Raw genomic sequence first — 20,654 nt, 5'->3', positions numbered from 1 at the left:
TTCCCAACCCAGGGATTGAACCTGCGTCTCTTACATCTCCTGCATTAACAGGCAGATTTTTTAACACTAGTGCCACCTGGAAAGCCCTATTAACTATACCGCCCATATTCAAAGGATCTGCAAAAAGAATCTTAAGTTAGAATTCCTGCATTCAGGGAAAATGCAGTGTAATCTGAAACAGTGCTCTAGTAGATGAGAGAGAGCTGGGTGGTGGTGGCAAGGAGAGTTTGGCATAGTCGAGAACATCGATCTAGCAGGACTGCTGAGAAAGGGTGGTCCATATGGAGGCAGAGAATTGAAACAGACAGGATCTGTGGTTTGGAGGTGAAAGGAGAAAGTCTGGAGAGGGAATGGAGACAGCAGCCTGAGCTCAAATGGACAGCCAGAGCAGAATTCTGTTTGAGATCATCCTGCCAGAGGGAAGGATTGTGAGGAATTGGGAAAGAGGCTAAGAATAGGGTAAAGGAGTGTTTCTTTTCACTTAGATTTTTATCCTGTAGGCAATAAGTGACTATTCAGATTGAGTAGAGAAATGAAGCGACTTGTGGAATTTCAACCAGCATATAAAGTATTTTATAGGAGAAATTAGAATGGAGTGCTCATATGGCAGAAACCCAGTTTTATTCAACAGAACAAAGTGGTGAGGGTTCTGATTCACACAGGAATAAAAAATATGTGCGAGGACTAACAAAACCGAACCTTTAAAAAAAGACTGGAGCTTGAAGTTGGGAAGAGTTGATTTGCTTTGCTGTGTGGGTTGTGGGTAGGAGGAGTGTAAAATGGTGACACTGAGGGACTGGACTAGCAGACCACCCACACCTGGCTGAAGCTTGAGTCTGGAGCACCCTAGGACTAGCAGGGGCACGACTGACAGAAAGGGGGAGGGAGCACCCTAAGGGGAGCTTTGGGAGATGATTACATCTGGGGTGCAAAGAATGAAGCAAAGCAGGTAAGTGAAGAATGGGATACATAATGGTCCCAGGGAAGTTTTAAGTTCCTTAGTCCCAAAACCTTTAGACTGAAGAAATGTGTAAGCCTACCCCTTCTACCTAAAGGTTGGGGTATTGTCACAACCTAACTCCTGATCATTAACATGACTATCTGATTCATGCTTAGTGATTTGTAAGAGATTTTTAAAAACAGGATGAGTTTATCAGCAAATTTTTTGCTTTTGGTATGTTTAGTCCTTTTTTAGTCCAGATAAGCTTCAAAATAACCATCTTAAAAGAGGTTGAAGGTGGTCCCTTTGAGGTGATGGGGAATGAGGGAAAGAGGCTGGAAACCACTATATTAATTGTGTGCATGAAGGATCTTTGTACAATGCCTTTAAGGCAGCAGTACCCCTTCTTAACAAACACCATCTTATGCTGCTGCAGTGGTTAGTGTGCACACAGCTCCCCCTGTTCCAGACCCACCCTGTGTGGCCCACAGCTCCTCTCAGGTCACCTGGAGAAAACCTTAACACCACTGATTATGAGGACCAGCTGCAGTGAAGCCCAAGGGACCACCCCCCAATGCATCCTTTGTCCCCCATGGCATTTCTATGTGGAATATCCTGTTACAGGATTACTGAAGCATAGACTCTGTAAGCAGCTACAGTCCAGCGGAAGACCAATGCCCTTGCAGCCAGAAGCCCTGGGGTCAAGGCACTGCTCTGCCTCTTACCCCAGATACTGACTACCAATTGCAAGGTGACTTCCTCATCTATAGCCTAGAGATCATGGCCTGACTTTAACACCATGGTGTGAGAATTAAGTGAACTCATTTGTAAATGGTGGTCTGTAACTTGCATGAACCGAGTCTGTTACTTGAAACCCTTCCACGCTCACACTGCATGACTTTGACTTCTTTCCCCAGTGGCATCCAGACCTTTGGTTGGTGCGTGGGCCAGAAGTTCCCTGGCATGTTCATTGCCTGGGACTTCTGGTATACAGTTTTCTGGCTTAGTCTCATCTTCCTGAGATGAGTGTGTAAGCTCTACAGCAAAAAAAAAAACAAAACAACACTGGAATTCACCTGTTTGAGAACACAGCATTGCCTGGCTTTCTCATGGGCTAGAGATCCTAATGTCATCATAAGTGACCTTCTGAAGAGCTAGACAACAGAAAAAAGTGGAAATAACTATCCTAGAAGAGCTAGCTGTACATGAAAACAAAGTAGCTGTTCTTAGAGCAGTTACTAGTGTTTACACAGAGATGATCTGTGAGCTCCAAGTTCTGATTCTAGATCACAAAATCAGATCCTAAGATCACAAAGTTTTCTGCTAACTTAGAGACAAAGCATAAAATCAAACAAGTTTTGTGATATAATAAATATAGCATGCTAAGTTAAAATAGCCACTATCATGTTTAAAATCTCATACATGCCATTTCAATCAGCAGAAAACTACAACAAACCAAAATTAAAAGGGTCTTTTTTAGTTTTTAGGTGGCTCAGGGCTTCCCTTGTGGCTCAGCTGGTAAAGAGTCGGACAAAACTACTGAGTGATTTTCACTTTCACATGGTGGCTCAGACCCTGAAGGAGGGCATGACAACCCACTCCAGTATTCTTGCTTGGAGAATCCCATGGACTGGCAGGCTACAGTACAGGATCACAAAGAGTTGGATGCGACAGGAGCAACTTTTTTTTTTTGTAACTAAAGGTTAATAAAATATGCCCATTAGTCAGATTCTATATACACATACTGATACTATATTTCTATGCCACATCATGCTGAGATGTGTAACTTAAATTCACCAAAATAACAACTAACTTGATTTTTTATTTTTGGAAGAAGAGAAAGCAAAAGGTTGCAGGGAAAATTGGAGGGAAGAAGTTTTAACCTAATCATGGTTCCAATCTGTCATTAAAGTTTGTGTGTGATTTACCTACCCTAACTTCCAACTTCCATGACACTGAGAGGCTCATGGGGATAGGGTGTGAGTGATCTATTCTAATGAGGAAGGGGGTGGTGCAGGGGGGAGGAAGCAAAGCCAGAGGAAAGGGCCTGTTGTAGAGGAAGGAGGTGGGGGTGATCTGTCCCAGAGGGCCCCCACCACCACAACCCACAGCTCTGGATTCAATATCCTCCCTACAGGCCAGTCCTGCCCTGAGGGGGTTGAGGGGCTGCCTTGGCTGCTCAGCTCCTTGATCACCCACTCTGCCCTTTACTGACCTCTCAGGACTTGGGATGTGGGACTCCTGCTAGACAGGCAGCACTCAGTAAAGAACTACTGCTAGGACATCCCTGGTGGTCAAGTGGTTAAGAACCCACGTGCCAACGCAGGGGACGTGGGTTGGATCCCTGGCCTGAGAGGATCCCACATGTTGCAGGGCGAATATGCCCACACACTGCAACAGAGAACCTGAGCATTGCAACTAACACCCGGCACGTCCAAATAAATACTTTTTTAAAAATTGCTAGAAAAAGAGAAGACTGATTGTGAGCAAACTTTTCCTTCTACCAACAGAGCTCTCAGACCCCAGGGTTTTAAGGATACAAGCCATGCCTGTACTCCCATTTCTACTTTTCATTGTTCTGCTGGGACATCCAGAAATGGTTTCTGGATGCCAAACTACAAAAGCAGCAACAACAACTGCTCATGTTCATTTTAAAAAATTGTTTTCTAAATTTAAAACATTGAGATGTAATTGACATTTAACATTGTATTACTTTTAGGTGTGACAATGTTTAGTTTCAAGTACTGACACATTCCAGGCTATGCAACACATAGCAAGACAATGGATGCAACCCCCTTCTTAAAGTAGTCGGGAAAGGAGGCAGGACCACTGAGTATCTCAGGTCTTCAATGTCTCTACAAAGAAATTTTACTGAAAGAAGGCATGGGCACTATTACTAATTTAAAATTCTGTACTGACTTCAACAGCTTGGAAACGAGCAAGTCCTCAAATTGCTATACACAGTGATTTCAGAGATGATTCATTTTCTGATCTTTTTTCTCATTCCAGCTTCATTTCCTGGCATTAGGAAGCCATAGTAAACATTAAAATGTTAAATCATTTAGCAGTCAAATATGTTGATTATCCCAAAATGAATATAGGAAGATCTCCAAAATAGTTTTTAAAAAAACAAAAAGCAGTAGTGTACAAGACAGTGTGTTCCATATGCTTGTATTTGTGTGTACAGAAAAAAAGAGATTATGTGTTTACATATTTATATAAACAGACATGCATATACGGGAACTGAATATCTCTGGAAGAATACCTGAGGGAGGGAGTTTTATTTTCACTTACATTTATTTATGTGCAAATACATTACCTCAAACAATGTTCAATGTTTTTTAATTACAGAAAAAAAAAAAAACCCAAAACGAAGTTAATGTCACTTTCCTGACATCTGTGTCCCAGGCTAATATAACTCTAAGCCAAAGGTAACCTAGTACTTAGCATATTGCCCCCCCTCACACATTTTTTTTCCTATTAGGAGCTCATTTCTGCTATAGTTATATATATATAGGCTGTATTTTTGTTTTGAAATTTCAATGTTACTTCTCTGTTTCAGGAGTTATTAAATTTCCACTCTACCTCTAACCGGTTAACTTGCTATTTCCTCCTACCAAAGAACAGGTACATTAAATTTTCAGGTGATATGGAATGTTCAATGTTTAATTACTCCCTGCAGAAGTAACCAGTCAACAATTATCACACCAGGCACAGTGCTAAGTACCAAGGCTACTCTTAATGAAATCTAGAAAAGCTACAGTAAAAACTGCTCTTAAAAACCCCTACGTAACTCTTGATAAAGGTAACTTCATCTTGGGATCCACAAAATGGAGGCCTCCTCAGTGACCCAGCTCATGTCACAAATCAAAACCCGTCAGCCTGCACTAACCAGAAATGCCTCGCTGTCGAGGAAACCTAGAATACCTCTGGCACAATCCTCCAACTTAGCCTTAGTTTATCTTACCCTAGATAAGAGGACCCGCTAGCCTTAAATCCCTGACCTCCTCAGTCAGTTCTCACTCAGTCCTGTCTGACTCTTTGGGACCCCATGGACCGCAGCATGCTAGGCTTCCCTGTCCACCACCAACTCCCAGAGTTTACCCAAACTCATGCCCATTGAGTTGGTGATGCCACTCAACCCAGCTCATCCTCTGTCGTCCCTTTCGCCTCCTGCCCTCAATCTTTCCCAGCATCAGGGTCTTTTCCAATGAGTCAGCTCTTCATATGAGAACTGTGCATGACAGAGAACTTAGGTGCCTTGAGCAGTTTTTTAAAAAACAGGATCTTTTTCTAAAAAAATTATTACTTATCTGGCTGCACTGGGTCTCGGGTGGGTTTCCTCTAGTTATCAACAAGCAGGGGTTACTCTCACTGCAGTGACTCCTCTGGCCATGGAGCACGGGCCCTAGGGCATGCAGGCTTCAGTAGTTGGCACACGGGCTTAGCTGCTCTGCCGCATGTGGGATCTTCCTGGACCAAGCACTGAATTCATGTATATCCCGTGCATTGGCAGGATTCTTAACCACTGGACCACCAGGGAAGCCCCTGTCTTTCAATTTAAATGCAGCAAATTACGAATGTGTAGAAGATCTATATACCCAGTCTCATCTCTATAATCAAGTCTTTGCTTCAGTCGCATCTGCCTTAAAAAGCTACACCTAAGGCAGTGACTGAGGCTTTGGTGAGGAAAAGAACTAACTGGAGAATTTACGAACTTGGTAAAATGCAAAGGCCAAAGGCCCAGTCCTATTTCAGTAAGCCTGGGCCTGTGTTCTGTAGTAGCTCTCCAAGTCATTCTGACTTGTCATACCAGTTTTGAAACCGAAGTCTGAGGCAAACTGACCAAAGTCACCAATGCCAGCATAGCTTCAGCCTTTTTTTGCTAAGGCCCCACCTTCACTACAGAGCCCAGCACATACAGCCCGGCCGCCACAGAAATGAAAACACCTGTATAAAAATAGCCATTCACCAGCAGACTGCCAAAGTGAAAATCCTTTCAAATCATTTCAGCTTAAAATCACCTTTTACTCTGCCAGAATCTTCAATCACATTTTCTCCCCAATTTTTAGCCCTCTAGATCCAATATTCCTTGCCCATGCACTAAATTTTGAGGGATTTTAGAGAGCCAAATAAAGAGTTCTTATTATGTGAAACAGTGGTTCTTAACCACTGTGATTGTTTTGCCCTCAGGGGATATTTGGAGCCACTTCCCTGGGAGGAGCAGGGAAGAAGGACACTACCGGCATCTAAAGAAGCCTACAAGGCACAGGACAGCGCATGCTGCTAAGGATTATCCAGACAAAAATGTCAGGAGCACTGAGGTTAAGAAACCCTTATTTACAATAGTATCCATTCTAAAAGAATTGCAATGTAAGACAAAAGTATAAGCAGGTGGGAGTCAGACCATCAGTATTACAGCTAAAGACTAGATTAAGAGATATACTTCAGCTAAAGACTAGATTAAGAGATATACTTTATCTGTAGGCAAGTGGACTTCCTGTCACTGAACCCCAGAGTAAAACCAATCTTCTTGCCACAGACTAGATAACTGGAGGCCTCCCTTTAAGAGGTCACATTTCTCTAGAACTCATAGCATATTGGAATTAAGAACATGTGCTCCCTGCGGGCTACTAATTCCCAGGAGGAAACAAATGAGCATGACCACCTCGCTCCTGCTGGATATCAAGCAAAAGGGTAGAAAGAGGATGGAATTACTTCATTCATGTTCCTTCCAAAAGGAAAAACAAAAAGTATTAATAAAAAATAATAAATTAATTAAAAATTAAAAAAAACTATTGCCTCCTATCCCTCCAACAAGGGCTGCAAGTAGTGGGATGGAATAACAGACTCCTAAGAACCTACCGTTAAATCTATGCAAAGTTTGCAAGCCGGCTATTAAACCCATGGCAGCTTGAAACTAGCCAAGCAGGAGTGTTTACCCCATGAAAGTAAAAAAACACACAAATCAGTGCTTTGTTTTTTGAAAAGTAAAGTTAGGTCCTTTTACCACTTGGAAACACTGAAACCGAAGATGGATTCAAGATTGATATGAAACAAAATATAATAGTGCACTAATATATGTATATATATATATACACACACACATATATATATAATATCATAGGGTTTTAATCATAGATAAAAACCATTAAGGACAAGGCCAACACAAAAAAAAATTATTCAATAAAGTTCCAACAGGCAAACTACAAACTGGGGAAGTTACTGTAAAATGCATTAAGAGTAACCTATTAAGAATTCTTACAGATTAGTAAGATAAAGAACAGTATCTCAATGGCAAAACTCTCATATAACTCACAAAATACAAATGAGTCCAACATTAATTTTAAAAAATTAAACATACCAGATTTTGCCTATCACAATGGCCAAGAGGGGAAAAAACAGAACACAGCCAGTGTTGATAAGTATATGATGGGTACTATGAAAAACTGGGCTTCCCAGATGGGTCAGTGATAAAGAATCTGCCTGCCAATGCAGTAGATGAAAGTTCGACCCCTGGGTAGGGAAGATCCCCTGGTGCAGGGAAGAGCAACCCACTCAAGTATTCCTGCCTGGAAAATCCCGTGGATGGAGGAACCTGGTGGACTATAACACATGGGGTCACAGAGAGTTGGACACAACTGAGCACACACACTAAGAAAAGCTACAGTGTGAGGCTGGCATAAACTTTTTGTTGGCAACTGACATTGATCTTACCATGTAAGATAAATATATACCAAATTGACCATGCAAATTTCTGAATTTATTCTAAGAAAACTAAAAACGCATAAAGATTTAGTTAAGACTACTGTGACCAATAATAAAGAATAGGCTAAATATGGTAAAACCATTTAATAAAATACTTTGCCCACATTAATGTTGCTGAAATATCTGACATAGAAACTTTCTCACCATTTAAATTCAAAAAAGTCTTAAATGGAGGCAACAAAATGGTACATTTAGGAAGTTTTTTTAAAAAATGTGTACGTAGAGTATATTGAAGTCTAAGAGGATATACAACAAAGTGTGATTAATATTTTTCTTTTCACTTTACATTTCTACAATGTCCATATATTATCTGGGTATGCTGCTTGTTTAACAGGAGTTAATGAACTTGAGTTTAGTAAAAAAAAAAAAAAATCATTTCAAAGCATCAGTCTGAAATGAATTTTGTAAACAATCATTTCTAGTTTTTTAAATGTACCTGTTCAAAATCAAGGCTCATCATTTTGTTTGGAACAATTTTTGTTTGAGAATCAAATGTCATGTAGATGAGAACGCAAACATAAAGTGACAGGAAAGTGAGTGAAACTAACTACAAGCTTTGTTTCACTGGCTATTGCAGTATAATGAATAAACTGACAGTTAACAAAAACACATTTATTTTTGTCTTCAAAGAACAAACTGTTCTTTTCCCAATATAACCATGATTAACTTACAAAAATGGGTATTTACAATGCATCTTCAAAGCATTTCCCTTTAACGGGAAACTTGGCTTCACAGAATACAAACATTAAAAGGTTAAAAAAAAATTCTATTTTATTGTCATTATAAAAGAAAACAGAACCTAAGCATATATCAAGGAAATGCATTCATACTTCAGGTCCTTCTCCTCCAGGAACCAGCTGCAAAGGAGGAAAAAGTTTAAAACTTAGTACCACATGATCTAAAAACCCCTACTGAGAGCTCACTGACTGGTCATTGATCAGCCTTTGCCTCTCTCTCATATTCCCATTTTCCCCATGTCACCTCTGTTTACAATTCCAACAGTATCAATTAATACTTAGTGATTTAATGTTTCAACAGTTAATTCTTGGTAAAATAAATGATTAAAAAGCACAAGCAGGGACTTCACTGGTGGTGCAATGATTAAGACTCCATGCTCCCAATGCAGCGGGCCCAGGTTTGATCCTTGGTCAAGGAACTGGATCCCACATGTTGCAACTAAGTAAAGATCTTCTGTGATGCAACTAAGACCCAATGCAGCCAAATAAAAAAATAAATAAATATTTTAAAAATACATAAGATAAAAGGTATAAACAAACTAATCTTAGGCCTAATGTCATCTTCAACAGTTTGGCCACAGAATCCTGATCAGCAGAGCATTCCCTTCCCACCCTAAGCACCACTGGGCCAAGAACATTGAGTCAATCAAGTCAGTTCTGTAATCCCTGCCCCACAAAGATGGCTTAACATCTAAATAAAAGACCTTCACTGTCTTACCATTGTTATATTATTTCCATTTAGCAAAATTTGATCTAATTTAGTAATTCTTCTTCCTTCTGGTGTGATTTCACTAAACAAAAAGATTTTCAAAAAGTCAGGATAAAGAGTGATAATCAAAGCCAACATTCTGATCCACCAAAAGGTTAGTTACTATATATAAATGAACTGTACACTTTCCAGAGACAAGGTTATCCCCATGGTGATGTCAATTCTCCAAAGGCAACAGAGTGGACTGACTGGCCTAAGACCCACATCCACTAGTGCAGATCTTCATCTAAAAAACTGAAACTTACCAAGGAGATCAAATATGAAATAAAATGTTTATATATATATATATATATATATATATACATATACACATAAGTTTTAGAGTAACTAATTTAAAACATTAAATGTTTTTATTATAAGTTCCTTTATTTGATCTGAGCGCTAAGATCCCTGGCTGCTTTTAGTATCTTTTACCTTAAACCTTTGTCTCCACTAACTTCCTAGCAATTAGTGACAATTAAATTATGGTAATAATCCTCCAATCCAATTTTACTAACATCAGTAGGTAAACTTTCTGTCTTTAGAGTAATTCAAACAGGCAGTGTGCTCTCCTACATCCTTTTACTGACTCAACAGCACTAAAACTGCCTTAAATCAAACAGAGATTCCCCCTACCCATTCTTTAATTTTTAACACTACTCACAATTCAGTGACATCTTCCAATACCATATCTGAAATTTGGTGTTAAGAAAATAAACATACCAAATTAAATTTACTCTGGCTTATTTCTTTGTTCAGTTTTAATTATAACATTGAATACAATGGCTCAAATGCAAGCTGCGTGCAATTGGTAGGAGCTTCATCTTTCAGTACCACAATCCCTTAAAACACTATCACAATTTCCAAAAAAATAAATTAAACTTTATTATAATAATCGGTAAGTACTGATAGTCTATAGTTCTTTTTTAAAAATCTGAAGAAAAATCCATACAACCACCTTTTAAAAGGATACTGACAAAGTCATCAAATCCCAGAAGTGTGCCAACAATCTCTTTATCACTCTTCATCACAATGTGAATTCTTGATCCTATACACTTGTCCACAAGCTCTGCAGATAAGGGCGGGAGAGAGAAAAGATTAGTTTGCCCATTCATAACATTAACAAATATTTGAATGCCTACTGACACTTGTTACATGCATATGGTGAAAAGATAAGCCAGGAAAAGTATTCACTCCAAAACTTTAGACCTTATGTTACATATCTCTGTTCAGTCATTCTATTAAAAGGAAAGTTTTCCCTCCCTGTTCTTCATTTAACCCTCCTTTGTAGCAATTTATCATGGTTGTAGTTTAATACTATTTTAGTTATCTGATTAACATATGAACGCCCCTCTTGACTCTAAGCTGAAAGAGAGCTGAGAGGTGGTTTTTACTCATCAGTGTATCCCCAGTGGACAATGCCTGAAATGTACTGGTCATTCAGAAGAATTTGTTCCAGGATGGAAAAAAACCTTTACAATAACTGCCACATCCACTAACCCGATAACCCTTCAAATATAAAATATTAAGGGGAAAAAAAAGGCAGAACTGTCTTCACCAGAGATTCCTCCTTGTCATTAAGTCTATGTCTGCCCTGTATCCTGTTTCCTACACTGGTTTGTATGCTATCTGAAGGTAATGGCCGTGATTTAAATTTGTTGAACAGTGCCCAATCACAGTGTCTAGTGCACAGATGGCGCGGTAACTGCTTGCTGAATAAATGAGTAACAAGAGCTAGTTTTCAGAGGCCTCTTTAAAGGCTCATTCCAGACCCAAGTGCCTCACTCAGAAACCAGCCAGACAGGATATAACCCGGGTAGTTTAAAAGCCCGGTTGCGGAATGGGCCTCTTACTCACTATTATAAAGGCGAGCACCCAACAAAGAAGGTCAACGACACATTCACCAAGACTGAACCTTTCCGGTGAAGGTTTGGGGAGTCAAAAACCCCTGCCTCAAGAAGACTCCCCCACGCCAGAGAGACTTGTGCGGCCTCAGGCCGCCGAGACTTGGAGCCTAAAGGAGAGCTGCAGAGAAAGCTACGTTTTTCTAACACTCGGTCAGGGACTGCCTTGCTCTTCGGCCCCAACCCTAACTTTCAACTCCCCGCCCCGGCTCCCCAACAGGACAAAGATTACCTAGAGGAAGCAGCTGCGACGGGTTAGTGGTAGCGTTAGCCGCCATGGCTACGCCGGAAGTGGCCTGCCTCTATCGACGTCGGAACGGCGAGTTTGAAAGAGCGCGCTTCCGCTTTTTTCCGGCCCAGGCAGGCTCGACCAATCTGAGGCCGAGAGTGCGATTGAGGAGATCCAGCCACTTCTTTATCCTGCAGGGAGATTCTAGAAAGTGTTTCTGTTCACTGAGCGTTCTAGGTTCTCCACAGATAACTCGCCTCTCCAAACTTCCAAGAGACTTTAGAGATCTCCGGTCTTATAAATAAGTTATTTCTCTAATCCGGAAGCCTGCGAAACGGAAGCCTTTGTGCTGTCTTATTTCCCCTTATCGAGGTGTGTCTCATATCAACCCAGGATCTTTCTTCGACCAGAATCAATAAATTTGATTTTCCCGCCACCGATTCATTGTGTTGCAATTTTCGTTAAAAAAAAAATCTACCGCTTCTTTTAAAAGTTTGATGATTTGAAAACCCACAACTAGCATTTTTAATAAAGTTTGTTGGGCGAGGGGGAAATTTTAAGTATGTTTTCTATTTTCTACTATCGTTTTCTTTTTCTATTTTTCTATTCTACTTTTTCAATTTTTTCCATTTCTATTGTTTTCTATCTTCTACTATCAGGAGTTGGTGATGGACAGGGAAGCCTGGTGTGCTGCAGTCCATGGGGTCGCAAAGAGTCGGACAAAACAGTGACAGAACTGAACTGTCCTTTTTAATCTTGTAATATCTAGGAGTCTACTATACATTTTGTATACACTATTTCTTCCACAGTCCAACAGGCAACCACCAGATGTCATTCTATGTTAATAACATCACATTTAGGAAGCCTTGCTGCTTTTACGCATCTGTTTTGAAAAGAAAAAGCGAACAAATTTTTTGCGTTGGTCTATTTTACGTTTATATCTGAGGAGCTTAAAGCTAAAGAGTTTAAGCAGGAAAGGCCAGGAAGGACATCATTCATTCACACAATGGCTGCAAAGCACCAATCATTCATTCATCGAACAAATACTTTAGTTGAACATTGGCATTTTGCTCAGTATAACCAGCGTAAAGAACAGAACTACAACGTCTTCTGCCCTTATAGGAGCTAAAGGATAAATGGGGGAGAAAGACAACTAGCAAGCATTATGTACAAAGCACGTGGAATTTAATATGTAAAGCAAAAAGTGCTCTTTTAACTTCAGGGATCTTAGTCAATCGTCACATCATTCTTTGGCAAGACAAAGTAATGCCAAAAAAATTTGTTTTCCTATATCTATTCTTGTTTCATTTTCACCATACCATAATGTGAATAGGAACCAAATTCAAGGTATTGTTGCTACCTGATAGAGTTTAAAATTCAAGAAAATAAGCTTTAAGTCAGTATCTTGCTTTCCATTACAGAAACCAAATTAACATTCAGCACTATTGATGAAGAATAAAGGAGGTCTTATACTCTGAAAACGGAGATACAATTGTTTACACAGTAGTTAATGGGGATTGCAGGAAGAGGTGTTTTTATTCTACTGAGTTCTTTCCTGAGGCAAGACACGAAACAACAGGCCAATTCCAAATGAATTTGAAAACATATCATAGCTCTGTCTCCAGGGTTTTTCTCCTGGTTCTTACTTACGGAGCAGACATAAAATAGAACTTATAATTTATCATAACACATAATTACAAGAAGCTCTTCAATGTACTGTATGTTCAGAAAGACATTTCTAATTTTTTCCCTGGAGATAAATTTCATCATAAAATACAAGCAAATGTTTCCTTTCAAAATAATATTAAGGAAGTATTTCATTATCTCAAATCGCTATTTCCAATCTTGTTTTTTCCAACACTTTTTAAAATAAAGCAGAAATTCCTATTTTCCCTCAACGTGTCCTTATAGACAATATTTTGCTAATGAATGTATTTTATATTAATAGAACTCATTAAAAACTAATGTAAAAGTTGTTAAATTGTTAAATGGACCAGTCTGTATAATTAGAGATGGAAAAAATTTTAGAAATTCCCTTGCTTACTTTCTCTCCCAATTTTCCCTGTGACATATCTTCTTTGTTTAGGCCATTATTTTAAATGACATATTTTTAAAACATTTAAGCAAATAATGGTTATGAATAAATAATTTCATCTTAGTTGGAGACCCTAGCATGCAAAATGTAACAGATTTGAGGGAGTATGGCTGTGCTGGGCCTTATCTGTGGCACTTGAGATCTTTAGATGTGCCATACAAACTCAACTGTGGCATGTAGGATCTAGTTCCCTGACCAGGGATCAAACCCAGGCCCTCTGCATTGAGCCACTGGACCACCAGGAAAGTTCTGATACAGACTTTATACTGCTATCACTGGGGTCTCCTGCACAATGAAGTAAACAGTTGGCATTCACTACAGATACAGAGTTCTAAGATGCCCTGACTTTTCTTTTTTTAAAAAAATGTTCAATTTCACTTCAATTTTAGCTAGGCTAATTGTGGAAAATGTCAAAGCAGATGGAAGAAAACAGTAACATATTCTGTATACAGGGAATGTTATAGTTTCACACACAGTTCTGAGTCAGTACCAAAAATTTTGTAATACAGAAAAGAAATAGTAGCAACAACTTGGTTTTTCGACAGTATTATTAAGCATTAAAACAATTCTACTGAATCACAGAAAGTATGTTCTATTAATAAGAAGAAAATGGAAGTTAAAGTCACTCAGTCCTGTCCAACTCTTTGGAGACCTCACCAACTTTAATAGTCTTCAAGGCTCCTCTATCCATGGAATTCTCCAGACAAAAATACTGGAGTGGGTAGCCATTCCCTTCGCCAATGTATGGTCCCTACCCAGGGATTGAACCCAGGTCTTCTGCATTGCAGGCAGATTATTTACCATCTGAGCCGCCATTATACAGTTTTTCCCAGCCATACTTAGATTAGAATGCAGTTCCTTAAATTTTAAGGCCAGAGTGGAAAACATTAACTATTAAGGTTGTCTAAACTAAGAGATGGGCAACTTGTAATGATAAACTTCACAACTAGTTATTGCAATGATTGTGAACGCTATTTGAAGCAGGCACCTACCCTCAAACTGCCCTGGACAAGACTTGTTAAATCTGCTAGTATTTCCACTATTCACTTTAAATTGACATAAAATGAGATAGTTTCTTTTTTAATTCAACTAGAACAATCAGTAAGGAAATAAAAACCTCTGACGATAACTGACTGCATGTATTTTGTACTGATCAGAGTAGTAAACCCAGAAAGATAGAATGAAAAAAAATTTTTTTCTTAATAGCAGGACTAAATTGGCCTTTCCTGGTGGCTCAGACAGTTAAGAATCTGCCTGCAATGCAGGAGACCTGGGTTCAATCCCTGGGTCGGGAAGATCACCAGGAGAAGGGAACGGCTACCCACTCCAGTATTCTTGCCTGGATAATTTCACGGACAGAGGAGCCTGGTGGGCTACAGTCTATGGGGTCGCAAAGAGTCTGACACGACTGAGCAACCAACACTTTCACAACAAAGTAAAAACTAAAATATCAGGACTAGAATAATCATTTTTACAGGTTTCCCTGTAAACTTACTTTATTTTCAAGGATATTCTGCATGAGGCCTTAAAACGCTTACAAACTCTTATACATAATATTTAAATAAGGAAAAAACACAGAACGAAGCAAAAGAGAAACTCTGGGTAAGCAAGTAACTTAAAGGTTGAATACACAAACGTAGAGCTGCACCGATATGTCTCCATATTATCAAAATTTAAGAATAAAGGGCAGAGACTCCAGACCAGAGAGGCGAAGGGAAGGAGGTGGAAGAATTGGATACACGGAAAATGAAGGGGAAAAAAGGTAGGAAAAAACTGACGGAAAATATGGGTAGGGGCGGAGATTTTAAGGAGGAAGAAGCAAGGACAGAGGAGGAAGGGGGAAAAGGTCACACACAGAGGGGGTGAACTGGGGACAGGTGTGCCCAGAAGCCCCACCAGGCCCCGCCCTCGGCCCCGCCCACCCAGCGCCCCCGCCCCGCTCCCCAGGCCCCGCCCCGCCATCAGGCCCAGCCCCGTCAGGTCCCTCCCGGTCCTGCCCAGTCCCGCCTCGCCCGCGGCGGCCCCGGCATCAGGTGACAGCCCGGAAACAGCGGAAGCGGATGAGGGAAGCGCGGCCGCGGCCCGGGGGGGCGGTGCAGAGCTGCAGGATCGTCGGCCTCCTCCCGGCCCCGTGCGCGGCTCTCATGCGGCTCCCTCGCTGACACCTGAAATCCACCTCTCGCCGTCCTCCTGGGGATCGTGGGGTCGCCGAGCTTGCCGCCCTCGGCGGTTGAAGTCATCGTTGTGCGGGCCCGCGGCGTTCGTCCATGGAGATCAGGCGGGGCGGCGATGGCCCCCCACGGGGGCCCGTCCTGCACATCGTGGTGGTCGGCTTTCATCACAAGAAGGGCTGCCAGGTGAGGAAGGAGCCTGTGCCCGCCCCCGACCGTTCTGGCGTTCGCGAGCTGCCGACACCCACGCCGGTCCGCTCGGCTCAGACCACCCTCCAGTGCCCTCGGCCCTCCGCCCCTGAACTTGACTCCTCTCTCCTGATCCTCGCACTCACCCTACCTGAAGCCCACCCCACACGCTCCCTGTTTTGCCCTCCCCCCTGAAAATTGTATCTTGAGCAGCGGAGGAGCTATGTGTCGGTATGTTGGGGTAGGTAGATATTTAGGTTCTTCCGTGGAGTCACAGGAAGGTAATCGATGGTCGGCCCACTCTTCCTCATCCATCTCTGTCTGCGTTGACTTTCTGGTTGTCTGCTTTTAGTGGGATTCCCTTAGAAAAAAAATCAGCACTTGGGCTGCGTTTTGAAGGTAATGAGCTCTGGGCTTCCACACGAGTACCTTAGGATGGTCGAAGCACAGGCGGCACCGTGGGAAAATCAACTTCCTTTGTTTATCTGTGAAAGCCCTGGAACCCCTGATGGGCTGATGTACTGACTCCGCCCCCCTTCCCATTCGGCCTTCGAGTTCCTATTTAGTCTTGTCCAGATCTTGCCTTTTGATGAGAGATAGACTCTCCAGCTCAGTTGCAGTGAGGGGAAGTGTTATTTACTGAGCAAAGAAACTTGGAAATACTGTCATTTTTAAGCTTCTTCACTGAAATGGTGAACGGGAACAATAGGACATCTGCAATCTATGTATCGAAGGCAGGGGAACAAAGGTAAAGGATATTTAATGAGCGCAGACATTGGAAGGCAGTGATGTCATAATGTGCTATGAACAGTAAATTGAAATGCTTAAAGTATTAAAAATGCTGATTGCTACCGCTAGGTAATATAGCATTTCAAAGAAAATGTAATATTTTAGAAGACTGATAGGCAAAATTTCAGTTCATTAGAGGATAATGACAGAAAAGTGATGGAGTGAAAGTAGTTGTGTATGTGTGTGTTTTAAAGACAGCTTCACTTAAAAATATATTCCTTGTCCCTCAAGTAAAAATGGCGTAGAAAGTTACCAAGGAGGACGTGACATTTTTCAGGGTAGTATTAGAAAATTCCGAGCAACAGCAGTGGAATGTATATGTTTTTTTAAATGTAGCCTTATATTTGGAGGTAAGAAAATAAATATTTGAGATAACTGTACTATGGCACGTGAGTAGTGCCTTTGTGCTCAGTCGTGTCTGACTCTTTTGATCCCATGGACTGTAGCCCTGCCAGGCTTCTCTGTCCAGGGGATTCTCTAGGCAAGAATAACTGGAGTGGGTTGCCATTTCCTACCCAGGGCATCTTCCCCAGCCAGGGGTAGAATCCGCCTTTCCTGCATGGCAGGCAAGTTCTTTACCACTGGGCTACCTAGGAAGCCTGTAAGCAGTGTTCATCATCCTTAGACTTTTAATATTTTAAAACTTCATCTAGTTGTATGACAACTAACATCAAAGAGATGAAGTTTTAAAGTATTAAAAATCTAAGGATGATGATCACCGCTTACCTCAGATATGGGTGAAGCAACTGAAACTTAGAGGAAGTAGCTGATCTTGCCAAGGTTATGCTGGAGTCAGACTTAGAATTGCCTTGGCGCCCTGTGTGTTCATTCAGCTGAGCCACGTGGCATGTAGGAGTCTTCTATGAAAAAGTAAGGGGTGGGTCCCGTTCACAAACAAACGAAATTTTTAATGACAAAAAAGAAGGAAATATTGGCAGGGAATAGAATAAACTCTTTTAATCATTGCTGTCATCTAAAGTCAAGATTAATTATTATGTGTTCTTCCTGTTTTATTGGTAGAAGTAATATAATTTATGTTTCCAGTAAGGAAAAATGATTTATCGTATGAAAAATATATACTAATTAGGGATTGCTGCTGCTGCTAAGTCGCTTCAGTCGTGTCCGACTCTGTGTGACCCCATCCCTAGGATTCTCTAGGCAAGAACACTGGAGTGGGTTGCCATTTCCTTCTCCAATGCATGAAAGTGGAAAGTGAAAGTGAAGTCGCGCAACTCTTAGCGACCCCATGGACTGCAGCCTACCAGGCTCCTCCGTCCATGGGATTTTCCAGGCAAGAGTACTAGAGTGGCGTGCCATTGCCTTCTCCGTGCCTCATCCTAGTGGCTGCTAAATAGCTACTCCACTCAGCAGAGCAAATTAATAAAAAGGCTCTCACACTGAGTTGGTTGATAAAACTGACAGGTCAATGCAGTCAAAAAGAATTAAACTTTTGCTGGAGACATAATTTGTATAAATTTATGGAAGTTCATCCAGCTGGAATAGGATGTTCAGTTGATGTATAATAGTATAGGAAAAGATGGTAAAATAGTTTGTTCAACTACATTTCTAATTTTTGGTTGCCCTACTTTCCTCCCTTTTTTGTCTTAGTTTTTATAAAATATCAAGAAAGTGTTCTAAAAATCTCAATATAAGTCATACTGGCTTTTCCAGGTGGCGCAGTGGTAAAGAATCTGCCTGCCAATGCAGGAGACACAAGACATGAGGGTTCAATCCCTGGGTTGGTAGGAAATGATAGCCCACTCCAGTATTCTTGCCTGGGAAATTCCATAGACAAAGGAGCCTGATGGGCTACAGCCATGGGGTCACAAAGAGTCAGACATGACTGAACACATAGGCAAAACATACGTTGTATTAGTTCTTAAACGATGTTCTTCACTTTTGCAAATGATTCTAGAAGACCTACAACTCTGCTTTCTTTAAAAAATTTTTATTGGAGTATAGTTGATTTACAATGTTGTGTTAGTTTCTGATGTACAGCAAGTGAATCAGTTGCACATAAATCCCACTATTTTTTTTAGATTCTTTCCCATATAGATCATTACAGAGTGTTGAGGAGAGTTCCCTGTGCTATAAATAGGTCCTTATTATCTATTTTTATATAGTAGTGTGTATATATCGGTCCCAATCTCCCAGTTTAGCCTTCCTCCCTTTCCCCTTACTAACCATAAGTTTGTTTTCTGCATCCGTGACTCTATTTCTGTTTTGTAAATAAATTAATTTGTACCATTTTTTTAGGTTCCACTTGCAAGTGATATCGTATGATATCTATCTTTCTCAGTCTGAGTTACTTCACTCAGTGTGACAATCTCTAGGTCCATCCATGTTGGTGCAAATGGCATTACTTAGTTCTTTTTTATGGTTGAATAATATTCCGTTGTATATGTATATGTACATCTTTATCTTTTCTTCTGTCACTGGACATCAGGTTGCTTCCATCTCCTGGCTATTGTAAATAGTGCTACAGTGAACTATGGGGTACATGTATCCAACTCTGCTTTCTTAATTTCTCAAAAATCCAAATATGTTTGATGTTCTGTAAAGTTACATGCATTAAGTCCTAGGCAGAAGGACTGTTCTAGAGACTGCTTTTCTTTGTTAATCGGTATATCAGGTGTTTCAGACTTTTTAATTACATAAGGTTTCCCTCAGGATGAATTAATCAGCTACCTTCTTGTGTAAAGGATTAAAAGTACATGGCTTATTGAACTGTGGCTGGTTTGGGATTGTTTTAGGCGGTTTGAGGGTGCTTTGTTAGACTGCTCTTCCAAGTACTGAAAATGCTGCAGGTCATGTTGAGCACCAGTTCATTCAATGCACTGAGATCATTCATAGAAAAAATTCCCATACTTGGTTGTAATTTATAATATTTAGATTCAAGTGAGCCAAAGTTAAACCTTCATTTAAAAAAGTAACTCCTTGTAGCATTGTGCTGGGTTGAACATGGTGACTTTCTCTAGAGGAATGTACTAAGTCTTTGTAGACTCTTCTGCTATATTCTGCTGTAAAGGTGCTCTCTAGTGCTGTGATAAAGAAGTCAGGTCCGTTCACATGGGCCAGAGGAAAAGCCGTTTGTGTTGAAGGTCCTCAAACTAGGCATGTAGATGTTCACTCCTTCATCTTGTTTCTGACATTTTTCCACCTTTGAGGCCTTCAGATGTATTTTAAATGAAAAATGCCTCTTAAATTAGAATCAACATCTATTAACGTTATCATTTGATTATTTTCTCACTTCTGGTTGGTTAATTCGTGGGGGTGAATTCTTCTATAGATACATGTTCATTTCTAGTGTTTGTTCTCATTTATTGATATACTTAACATTTAGAACATTTTAAGTGAGCTAAGGTACTACCATGACATTTCAAATGGTTTTAAAATATTTACTCATTCCGACTCTTCCCCTGAAATTGTTTAAAATTTAGCACTTAGTAAAGAACTCTTCTTCCTTAAAAATTCACCTGCAGTTAGACCCATTAACATGAGGTAATTTATAGACTTCTCTGTAGTAGTTTGCTTATTATAGATTCTGTGTTCCAGAGTTTTGCTTGTTCTTTATTTGCTTTGTGGAAGTAAACATATAAACCGAATTTGTCAGATTCACCATAATTTTGGCAAAATAACATAATCATTGTATAGCAAATAAATCTTCTGGTCATTTCTTAGAGTGGAACTTTATTAAGCACTCAAATTAGTAGGGAATAGTTATTTTCCAAAAATGATGTCATAGAAAGTTGGAATTAGGAACTTCCCTGGAAGTCCAGTGTTCAGACTCTGTGCGCCTAATGCAGAGGGCACAGGTTCAATCCCTGGACCTGGAACTAAGGATCCCGCATGGCACAGCCAAAAAAAAAAAATCCAAACCAGAAAAAGTTGGAATTATTGCTTTAATTTTGGCCACTATTCTGGTAGAGTTCATGGTTTTATATACATAGCTAGCAGTTTTAATTTTCTTGAAGAAACTGGTTTTACCAGCCTGTACTTCTCTAAAAGGTAGAATTGTGAAAGAACTAGAACTCACACTTGCGCTAGTTACAGCAGTGAATAAGTGAATGAAGCAACTAGATAC

General features: G+C 40.3%; 2 protein-coding genes across 3 annotated transcripts in view; one reads left to right on the top strand and one right to left on the bottom strand.

The window, feature by feature from the left end:
* Window positions 1–7,054: 7,054 nt before the first annotated feature.
* Window positions 7,055–12,263, bottom strand: LSM5 (LSM5 homolog, U6 small nuclear RNA and mRNA degradation associated). Of its 2 annotated transcripts, XM_069586708.1 has the most exons (5): window positions 11,330–12,263; window positions 10,167–10,262; window positions 9,858–9,885; window positions 9,164–9,236; window positions 7,055–8,565 (listed from the first exon to the last, which is right to left on the bottom strand). In XM_069586708.1, the coding sequence occupies exons 1-5, from the start codon at window positions 11,373–11,375 to the stop codon at window positions 8,533–8,535; spliced, it is 276 nt and encodes a 91-aa protein (XP_069442809.1). In that variant the 5' UTR covers window positions 11,376–12,263; the 3' UTR covers window positions 7,055–8,532. The 2 variants fall into 2 exon arrangements, with proteins under 2 accessions (XP_069442809.1, XP_070148473.1); XM_070292372.1 differs by lacking the exon at window positions 9,164–9,236 and having other exon boundaries at window positions 11,330–11,434.
* A 3,168-nt stretch (window positions 12,264–15,431) lies between these two features.
* The window catches only part of AVL9 (AVL9 cell migration associated), a 55,504-nt gene continuing 50,281 nt past the window's right edge, over window positions 15,432–20,654 (top strand). The window contains exon 1 of the mRNA XM_069588091.1: window positions 15,432–15,778. Within this exon, the coding sequence (XP_069444192.1) occupies window positions 15,689–15,778 (90 nt within the window). The 5' untranslated portion in view covers window positions 15,432–15,688. The remainder of the gene's footprint in view (window positions 15,779–20,654) is intronic.

This window comes from Ovis canadensis, chromosome 4 (genome assembly GCF_042477335.2).
Source record: "Ovis canadensis isolate MfBH-ARS-UI-01 breed Bighorn chromosome 4, ARS-UI_OviCan_v2, whole genome shotgun sequence".
Taxonomy (NCBI): domain Eukaryota; kingdom Metazoa; phylum Chordata; class Mammalia; order Artiodactyla; family Bovidae; genus Ovis; species Ovis canadensis.
Note: the sequence above shows the minus strand (reverse complement) of the source record. Positions and strands in the feature narration are given on the sequence as shown.

Coding starts and splice junctions, on each gene's coding strand:
- LSM5 (XM_069586708.1), bottom strand. CDS start 11,375: ATGGCGGCTAACGCTACCACTAACCCGTCGCAGCTGCTTCCTCTAG. Junction 10,263..11,329: donor GTCGCAGCTGCTTCCTCTAG/GTAATCTTTGTC, acceptor CCTTATCTGCAG/AGCTTGTGGACAAGTGTATA. Junction 8,566..9,163: donor ATGGAAATAATATAACAATG/GTAAGACAGTGA, acceptor CCTCCTTTGCAG/CTGGTTCCTGGAGGAGAAGG.